The sequence below is a fragment of the Procambarus clarkii genome, chromosome 78 (assembly GCF_040958095.1).
Source record: "Procambarus clarkii isolate CNS0578487 chromosome 78, FALCON_Pclarkii_2.0, whole genome shotgun sequence".
NCBI classification, from domain to species: Eukaryota; Metazoa; Arthropoda; class Malacostraca; order Decapoda; family Cambaridae; genus Procambarus; species Procambarus clarkii.
Window position 1 is genome coordinate 9,373,343 of NC_091227.1, and position 10,708 is coordinate 9,384,050.

General features: G+C 52.1%; 1 protein-coding gene across 1 annotated transcript; it reads left to right on the forward strand.

Annotated features, from left to right (window-relative positions):
• Positions 1–404: 404 nt before the first annotated feature.
• Positions 405–3,410, forward strand: LOC123745967 (uncharacterized). The gene is made up of 2 exons (XM_069314301.1): positions 405–1,701; positions 2,884–3,410. The coding sequence occupies exons 1-2, from the start codon at positions 405–407 to the stop codon at positions 3,408–3,410; spliced, it is 1,824 nt and encodes a 607-aa protein (XP_069170402.1).
• Positions 3,411–10,708: the final 7,298 nt, after the last annotated feature.

Genomic DNA, 10,708 nt, shown 5'->3' on the forward strand with positions numbered 1-10,708 from the left:
AGCTGGGTGAGTGGAAGAGGAGCTGGGTGAGTGGAAGAGGAGATGGGTGAGTGGAAGAGGAGCCGGGTGAGTGGATGAGGAGCCGGGTGAGTGGAAGAGGAGCCGGGTGAGTGGAAGAGGAGCCGGGTGAGTGGAAGAGGAGCTGGGTGAGTGGAAGAGGAGCTGGGTGAGTGGAAGAGGAGCTGGGTGAGTGGAAGAGGAGCTGGGTGAGTGGAAGAGGAGCTGGGTGAGTGGAAGAAGAGCTGGGTGAGTAGAAGAGGAGCTGGGTGAGTGGAAGAGGAGCTGGGTGAGTGGAAGAGGAGCTGGGTGAGTGGAAGAGGAGCTGGGTGAGTGGAAGAGGAGCTGGGTGAGTGGAAGAGGAGCTAAGAGTGAGGAAGAAGAGACGGGTCTTAATAACATAGAGAATGAGGAGAATGAGAAAAGTGAGAAGTAACAGGAGTAATGAGAGACACTGGGCCAGGTGCAGCCCATGTCTCCTTAACTCATACTTCCTTGTTAACTCCCGCGCCCACGCCACCCGTCCCACGCCCACGCCACCCGTCCCACGCCCACGCAACCCGTCCCACGCCCACGCCACCCGTCCCACGCCCACGCCACCCGTCTCGCGCCCACACCACCCGTCCCGCGCCCACACAACCCGTCCCATGCCCACGCCACCCATCCCGCGCCCACGCCACCCGGCCCACGCCACCCGTCCCACGCCCACGCCACCCGTCCCACGCCCACGCCACCCACCCCACGCCCGCGCCACCCGTCCCGCGCCCACGCCACCCGCCCCACGCCCACGCCACCCGCCCACGCCACCCGTCCCACGCCACCCGTCCCGCGCCCGCGCCACCCGTCCCGCGCCACCCGTCCCGCGCCACCCGTCCCGCGCCACCCGTCCCGCGCCACCCGTCCCGCGCCCGCGCCACCCGTCCCGCGCCCGCGCCACCCGTCCCGCGCCCGCGCCACCCGTCCCGCGCCCGCGCCACCCGTCCCGCGCCACCCGTCCCGCGCCCGCGCCACCCGTCCCGCGCCCGCGCCACCCGTCCCGCGCCCGCGCCACCCGTCCCGCGCCCGCGCCACCCGTCCCGCGCCCGCGCCACCCGTCCCGCGCCCGCGCCACCCGTCCCGCGCCCGCGCCACCCGTCCCGCGCCCACGCCACCCGCCCCACGCCCACACCACCCGTCCTACGCCCACACCACCCGTCCCACGCCCACACCACCCGTCCCACGCCCACACCACCCGTCCCACGCCACCCGCTACACACGCACGCCACCCGCTCCACGCCCACACCACCCGCCCAACGCCCACGCCACCCGCCCAACGCCCACACCACCCGTCCCACGCCCACGCCACCCGTCCCACGCCCACACCATTCGTCCCACGCCCACACCACCCGTCCCACGCCACCCGCTCCACGCCCACACCACCCGTCCCACGCCACCCGCTCCACACCCACGCCCACACCCCCCGTCCCACGCCCACACCCCCGTCCCACGCCCACACCCCCTGTCTCACGCCCACACCACCCGTCCCACGCCCATGCCACCCGTCCCACGCCCATGCCACCCGTCCCACGCCCACACCACCCGTCCCACGCCCACACCACCCTCTCCACGCCCACACCACCCGCCCCACGCCCACACCACTCGCCCCACGGCTGCTGTTGCTACGTTCTTTTTCTTGCAATTATTCTTCCTTATACCTTAATTACAGTCAGACGCCCACTCCCGACCTGAGGAACATCAATCCTTGTTACCTCTATTCTTGCCTCTACCTCCCCCCCCTTACTCTACCCCCTCCGTTACTCTACTTTCTCTCTACCCCCTCCGTTACTCTACTTCCCCTCTACCTCCTCCGTTACTCTACTTCCCCTCTACCTCCTCCGTTACTCTACTTCCCCTCTACCTCCTCCGTTACTCTACTTCCCCTCTACCTCCTTCGTTACTCTACCTCCTCTCTACCCCCTCCGTTACTCTACTTCCCCTCTACCCCCTCCGTTACTCTACTTCCTCTCTACCCCCCCCCGTTACTCTACTTCCTCTCTACCCCCCCCCCGTTACTCTACTTCCCCTCTACCCCCTCCGTTACTCTACTTCCTCTCTACCCTCTCCGTTACTCACTTCGCCTCTACCCCCTCCGTTACTCTACTTCCTCTCTACCCCCTCCGTTACTCTACTTCCTCTCTACCCCCTCCGTTACTCTACTTCCTCTCTACCCCCCTCCGTTACTCTACTTCCTCTCTACCCCCTCCGTTACTCTACTTCCTCTCTACCCCCTCCGTTACTCTACTTCCTCTCTACCCCCTCCGTTACTCTACTTCCTCTCTACCCCCTCCGTTACTCTACTTCCTCTCTACCCCCTCCGTTACTCTACTTCCCCTCTACCCCCTCCGTTACTCTACTTCCTCTCTACCCCCTCCGTTACTCTACTTCCTCTCTACACCCTCCGTTACTCTACTTCCTCTCTACCCCCTCCGTTACTCTACTTCCTCTCTACCCCCCCCCTCCCCCGTTACTCTACTTCCCCGTGTTAAGTGTAAAGAAGTCTTTGAGAATGTAAGAAGCCATTACGAAACGCTTCTAAGCGTCAGATCATTAATAAAAAATTGAATTTTGGAGAATTGATATTTTCCTTACCACCGACAGTGAAAAAAAAAACAAGAAATATTGAAAAAAATGTGTTAGAATTATTAATCTTACTTTTTCGATCATATTCAACAAATGTTTACAAGAAAGACTTGTAAATATAAACCTTGTCCCCGAGAAAACGAATTAATATTATGTCGAGAAGACAGAGCATAAGGTTGGCCAAGGACCCAGGAGCTAGAGACCACAGCGTTAAGGTGTAGGTTGTGAGGGCTGAGGGTGGACGTGTGACTGACGGTGTTGAGGAAGGTGAGAGGCAACAGCCGACGGCCTCCAGTAAGGTGACGGCCTCCAGTAAGGCGACGGCCTCCAGTAAGGTGACGGCCTCCAGTAAGGTGACGGCCTCCAGTAAGGTGACGGCCTCCAGTAAGGTGACGGCCTCCAGTAAGGTGACGGCCTCCAGTAAGGTGACGGCCTCCAGTAAGGTGACAGCCTCCAGTAAGGCGACGGCCTCCAGTAAGGTGACGGCCTCCAGTAAGGTGACGGCCTCCAGTAAGGTGACGGCCTCCAGTAAGGTGACGGCCTCCAGTAAGGTGACGGCCTCCAGTAAGGTGACGGCCTCCAGTAAGGCGACGGCCTCCAGTAAGGTGACGGCCTCCAGTAAGGTGACGGCCTCCAGTAAGGCGACGGCCTCCAGTAAGGTGACGGCCTCCAGTAAGGTGACGGCCTCCAGTAAGGTGACGGCCTCCAGTAAGGCGACGGCCTCCAGTAAGGTGACGGCCTCCAGTAAGGTGACGGCCTCCAGTAAGGTGAAGGATGATCTGCGAGAACCTTAGTGGTGCTGGGAGCCAGTATAAACAAATTATAAGGCAAGACAACACGTGAGATGATGGCGCTGGGAGCCAGGAAGGTGGCAACCCGTTCTCGCAAATTTAATAAGTCAATATTGACTTATTAGTTGCGTGCATAGGTGACATACTGAACATAATAGTTTCCCTTCAAAAGCTTTATAGAAAACACCGACCTTACCTAACTTAGTATGTTAAAATAAGCATCTTATAGCTTCGTAATTACAATTGTTACTTAACCTATTATAGGTATAGGTTAGGTAATAATTGTAATTACGAAGCAATAAGATGCTTATCTTAACATACTAAGTAGGTTAGGTAAGGTCGGTGTTTTCTATGAAGCTTTTCAAGGGAAACTATTATGTTAAGTATGTCACCTATGCACATATTTAATAAGTCAATATTGACTTATTAAATTTGCGAGAACGGGTTGAAGGTGGAAGAGAAGAACAATCATCAAGTTCTTGCGTCATTATACAATGACCAGAAGAGTATGTACAATAATATGGAAAAAAGGAGAGAGAGAACTTGGATCAGAGAGAACTTGGGTCAGAGGGAACTTGGGTCAGAGGGAACTTGGGTCAGAGGGAACTTGGGTCAGAGGGAACTTGGGTCAGAGGGAACTTGGGTCAGAGGGAACTTGGGTCAGAGGGAACTTGGGTCAGAGGGAACTTGGGTCAGAGGGAACTTGGGTCAGAGGGAACTTGGGTCAGAGGGAACTTGGGTCAGAGGGAACTTGGGTCAGAGGGAACTTGGGTCAGAGGGAACTTGGGTCAGAGGGAACTTGGACCAGAGACAACTTGGACCAGAGACAACTTGGACCAGAGACAACTTGGACCAGAGACAACTTGGACCAGAGACAACTTGGACCAGAGACAACTTGGACCAGAGACAACTTGGACCAGAGACAACTTGGACCAGAGACAACTTGGACCAGAGACAACTTGGACCAGAGACAACTTGGACCAGAGACAACTTGGACCAGAGACAACTTGGACCAGAGACAACTTGGACCAGAGATAACTTGGACCAGAGACAACTTGGACCAGAGACAACTTGGACCAGAGATAACTTGGACCAGAGACAACTTGGACCAGAGACAACTTGGACCAGAGATAACTTGGACCAGAGACAACTTGGACCAGAGATAACTTAGATCAGAGGGCAGTATTGGGAGACACGTGGAAGCAACACTGCCGTACAAGCAAAGGAACAACAGCTCTTGTACAATAATATACACATAAGGAGAAAAACAACAGCAGTTCATCATGTAATCAAATTGAATAGACATGAGATAATTCTCATGGAAAACGACAAAAGTTGCAGGTTGAAAAGTGGCCACAAGCAGCACTAGATAATACAAAAACCACTATAGAAAAAAAACACCTGAAGGAACTAGATTAATATCATTCCAGCCATTACAGGAAGCTTGAGACACATTTCCTAAGTTATAATCACACTTGCTAATTATAATTTTAAATATAACATTCAAGACAGGAGATCTCCCAAAATTCTAGAAGTGAACTCAATACCAACATAACAAAAGGAGACAGATAGGCGGCACTACATTATAGATCAGAAACGCGAATTTTGAGTGGTTAAGTCTTGCCTCACAATCCTCGAATATATTCCATAGTTACCAAAATACGTACTTCCTAATTTGTGAACAAAATACAATTTATACTCTTCGTCAAGTAAAAGATGGAGATAGGAGATGGGATAACTGAACACCCGTCATTGGCTCAGGGAGTACCTGAGGGGCAGAAAACAAAGGGTCACAATGAGAGAAGTGTGAGGAAGGTTGATGTGATAAGAGAGGTCTTCCAAGGCTGGTGTTAGGGGCCACTGCTGCTCCCGAGTCATGTGAACAGCCTGCCTGAAGGAGCTCATATGTGTCAATGTTTGCAGATCATGCAACGCTAATCTGCTAATCTTGCAATGTCGAAATGCAAGAGGTTACAGGAAGCCTGACAGCTGAGTGGACAGCGCTTCGGATTCGTAGTCCTGAGGTTCCGGGTTTGATCCCCGGTAGAGGCGGAGACAAATGGGCAAAATGTTTCTTTCACCCTGACGCCCCTGTTACCTAGCAGTAAACAGGTACCTGGGAGTTAGACAGCTGCTACGAGCTGCTTCCTGGGGGTGTGTAACAAAAAGGAGGCATGGTCAAGGACAGGGCCGCGGGGGTGGTAAGCCCCGAAATCATCTCAAGAAGATCGTGACAAACTCAAGAAGTGCTGGCCGGACATATGACCCCTAGAATTCAATCTCCGCGAGTGTAAAGTAATGAAGATGAAAAATGGGGACAAATCTACGCAATGAGACGACAACTACAAGAATAGATAAAGGAGAGAGATTTGGGAGTGGGTATTGCTCAACACAAACACCGGAGGTACACACACACACACAGTAACATCAGCAGCATTCAGGAAGCTGAAAAACATTAGATCGTCGCTTATAGCCTAAATGTGGACTCCCTCTCAAGGCAATCTACTCAGCTTTTGTTAGGTAAGCACTCTAGCGCTCCGAGCCTTAACCCTCCTATCCCTCCCTCCACAAGTATTAACTTGGTACAGGAGCTGCGGAGACCCTCAACTTACTCCGATGTCCAACTCCATTAAACTTTCTCGGCAAATCCACGTACATTCTGCACCAGTCCTCGGCGGGGCTCCCACCCAGCTGCTCCTACTTCCTAGCAATCGCCCAATTAAATGCTGCTTCCCGGCCCTTAAACTCACGTTAAAACCTCAAGCACTTCCTGCCAGGTGTTGAGGAGCTGGAGGTTACGAGGCGCGGGCCAGCCATTATTTTAACACCTTTACTGACAAAACTTAGGCACAATTTTGCCTAATGCGAGTAATTCAGTCAGGTCTTATTGCAGTGAGCATGTTGCTTATGTTGCTCACACCAACACAGGACGTCCAGTGGGTGTAGCTGCTTGGTACTAGCAGGACGTCCTGAGGGTGTAGCTGCTTGGTACTAGCAGGACGTCCTGAGGGTGTAGCTGCTTGGTACTAGCAGGACGTCCTGAGGGTGTAGCTGCTTGGTGCTAGCGGGACGTCCTGAGGGTGTAGCTGCTTGGTACTAGCAGGACGTCCTGAGGGTGTAGCTGCTTGGTACTAGCAGGACGTCCTGAGGGTGTAGCTGCTTGGTACTAGCAGGACGTCCAGTGGGTGTAGCTGCTTGGTACTAGCAGGACGTCCAGTGGGTGTAGCTGCTGGGTACTAGCAGGACGTCCTGTGGGTGTAGCTGCTGGGTACTAGCAGGACGTCCAGTGGGTGTAGCTGCTGGGTACTAGCAGGACGTCCAGTGGGTGTAGCTGCTTGGTACTAGCAGGACGTCCTGTAGGTGTAGCTGCTTGGTACTAGCAGGACGTCCTGTGGGTGTAGCTGCTGGGTACTAGCAGGACGTCCAGTGGGTGTAGCTGCTGGGTACTAGCAGGACGTCCAGTGGGTGTAGCTGCTTGGTGCTAGCAGGACGTCCAGTGGGTGTAGCTGCTTGGTACTAGCAGGACGTCCTGAGGGTGTAGCTGCTTGGTACTAGCAGGACGTCCTGTGGGTGTAGCTGCTGGGTACTAGCAGGACGTCCAGTGGGTGTAGCTGCTGGGTACTTGCAGGACGTCCTGTGGGTGTAGCTGCTTGGTGCTAGCAGGACGTCCAGTGGGTGTAGCTGCTTGGTACTAGCAGGACGTCCTGAGGGTGTAGCTGCTTGGTACTAGCAGGACGTCCTGTGGGTGTAGCTGCTTGGTACTAGCAGGACGTCCTGTGGGTGTAGCTACTTGGTACTAGCAGGACGTCCAGTGGGTGTAGCTACTTGGTACTAGCAGGACGTCCAGTGGGTGTAGCTGCTTGGTACTAGCAGGACGTCCTGTTCCTTCCCTCCGTCCCATCCCAAATCCTTATCCTGACCCCTTCCAAGTGCTATATAATTGTAATGGCTTGGCGCTTTATCCTGATAGTTCCCTTCCCTTCACCTCACCCCCCTTCCCTCACACTTCCCCCCCCCCTTTGTCCTCTCCTTCCCAAAGGCCGTCTTTCACTCCTCCCTCCTCCCCCATCACCCTCCCCACAGCCCCCATCACCCTCCCCACAGCCCCCATCACCCTCCCCACAGCCCCCATCACCCTCCCCACAGCCCCCATCACCCTCCCCATAGCCCCCCCATCACCCACCCCACATCCCCTATCACCCCACAGCCACTTCCCCCACACAAGCAAGGGATGAGCCCCACGCCACACTGCCCAACCTGACCACTTCAATCACACACAAATGAGATTAAACGCAGCTCGCGGCCCGACCCCTAAGCCCAGGCTAAGTGTAACGCCGTGTTGAATTTCAGAATAAATGGTTGATTGGGATTAAATGACCACGTGAATGGTAACGAGTACGAGGCAAAATATCAGCGTCAGTTGCCAAAGAGAGGCTGCCACATCAATCGTTGAGGCGAACACCTTGTTTGAAAGAGCAAGTTAGTCGCTGCCTAGGGAATGGTCACGTGACTAATGCATGGTAAACAGGCAAGTGATGATGAACGAGAGCAGCAGTCAACACGCAAAACTACACGCACTAATATTTTAAAGAGTAATCATCTCTCGTTACTGCATATTAAAGACTGAGGAGCGTATAATTATTATGTGACACACACACACACACACACACACACACACAATCTCCTATTATATCTATCTCATATCTTCAAGTGTAGATATGATAGAGCCCAATAGGCTCAGGAATCTGTACACCTGTTGATTGACGGTTGAGAGGCGGGACCAAAGAGCCAGAGCTCAACCCCCGCAAACACAACTAGGTGAGTACAACTAGGCGAGTACACACACACACACGCACACACGCACACACGCACGCACGCACGCACGCACGCACTCGCGTGCGGCTTTCACAAAGCCTGGAGTTAGAGTATCACGCATAAAAATCAAGATAAATCACCTCCATATTTCACCTACACAAAAATTCATTATACGGACACAACGAATATCGAATGTTTGTTTGTTTTAAATGAAATACGAGTTAATTTATCTTCACCTCTGCTTCTTGGAACCCGTGTCGTAGCCCGGGGGGGGGGGGCAACAGGACACGCTGAGGCTGTCTTCTTCAACACCAAGAGGCTCAAGACTTTTCACAGACCTTGACAAACACCTTCAGAAGATATCTGATCAACCAAGCTGCGAGCAGCTGTGTCCAACAGCCTGGTGGATCAGACCGCCAGCCTCGACATTGATCGGCAAAAGGTAGATAGCCAATAATCGAATGGTGTTTTAACCCATAATTAACAAGCGTTTTTATATTTATTATTCAAACAGGTGACACGACTCAAAATGTGGATGTACGAAGTCACAGTTAATGGTATTACCTGGAAGCCGGCGAACACGTCCAAACAAATGAACAAATCCACAAGGGCCGTGACGACGATTCGAACCTGCGTCCGGGAGCATCCCAGACACTGCCTTAATCGACTGAGCTACGACAGGGTAAAAAGGGTTGAAACCGAAGTTCTACTGAACTTACTGGATCCCGTAGCCTCTCCGAGGCACAAACCAGGCTTTTACACAACCCCCCCCCCCTGCACCCGAGCTATGTCATAGTGGCTCTTGTGGATTTGTTCATTTGATGCATCACGTTATTGTGATCTCTGTGTGTGACGTCCAAACACTGACGTGTTGGACACAGCTTCCTCTCCCAATAATGTTCTGGTCGAGCCAAAATATTGGTGGCAATGACCTGGTCCACAGCCCATGGCAACTGCCTCACTATCCAGCAGCACACAACACCACTAAACCAATAGCCAATATTCCCACTTTTAACAAATCTAACGCGAAACGGATCCGTTTAACGCCTTTTCCAATAATTTCAACAAGTCAGAATACAAAAGTTATATAAATATAAAAGACCCAGAGGCACCCATCGAGAAAATTGAGCCGTACTCTGCCTTGTTTGTGTGTACTCTAGTTGTGTTGACGGGGCCGGGCTTAAGCTCTTGGGTCCTACCTGTCAATAGTCAACTCATTGGTGAACAAGTTTTGGGCTTGTCAAATCTTCATTTCAATCCGTGAATGAAGCTTCACCAATCATTCCACTTCTCAGTTTCTCTGATAATGAGGTTTATCATACTATTATCCACTATCTAAAAGCTAAGAACGGACGAAATCGTGACTATTGAAGATAGTCACAATAGGTACTACCTGAACAGGTGCATGGGGTTGTATTGTCACACTGATAACAGTGTGTTACACACTAACACACACACACACACACACACACACACAACCACTCAAAGCATTACCATCTTCCGCCATAAGAATCTACCATCATACAATACCTTATAAATCCTGCACCACTACCTCAACCATACCACTATACCCTGTTATCCACTACACCAACCTTGTATACCCCTATACCTTGTATAGGGGTATACACTGTATACCACTGTATACCACTACACCAACCCTGTATACCACTATAACATGTTTACCAACATTACAATGTATACTATACCCAGTACCCCACCATACCCAGCCCCCACCACCGTTCACCCCCTCCCCCCCCCCCCCCCACATAGCCACTATACACCAGGTATACACTCTACAACAACAACAACGTAAGCCTATACAACAAAATCCACATATAAGTAACAAGCCGATTAAGAGGAAACTCTCCAATTAGAGTTTGCAACTCTTGTTATCTTGCGACTCTTGTTATCTTGCGACTCTTGTTATCTTGCGACTCTTGTTATCTAGCTATATCATAGTTCACAATACTACACACATAATACACTCACAATACATACGAACTAAAGCCTAAGCATGACTATGATAGTAAACATCTTGAGATTATCTTGAGATGGTTTCGGGGCTTAGCGTCCCCGCGGCCCGGTCCTCGATCAGGCCTCGTTTTTGTTACACACCCCCAGGAAGCAGCCCGTAGCAGCTGTCTAACTCCCAGGTACCTATTTACTGCTAGGTGAACAGGGGAAATCAGGGTGAAAGAAATATTTTGCCCATTTGTTTCCGCCTCCACCGGGGATCGAACCCGGAACCTCAGGACTATGAATCCGAGGCGCTGTCCACTCAGCTGTCAGGCACCGTAACATGAAGCCCCCATATTTGATACACCGAATATTATACAATACATAATGATTGTAGTATATTATCTCATACAATGTTGTATTTGACCTCAATGATTGTAATACAATACTACGGATCAACACCTTCCCTCACACGCACCAATGGTGAGCCTCCCTCACACGCACCAATGGTGAGCCTCCCTCACACGCAC

Bases quoted from the DNA above. Each gene is read 5' to 3' on its own strand.
- LOC123745967 (XM_069314301.1), top strand. From the start codon at position 405: ATGAGGAGAATGAGAAAAGTGAGAAGTAACAGGAGTAATGAGAGACAC. The intron at 1,702-2,883 runs GTCAGACGCCCA...GTGTTGAGGAAG, and splicing joins TTCCTTATACCTTAATTACA to GTGAGAGGCAACAGCCGACG.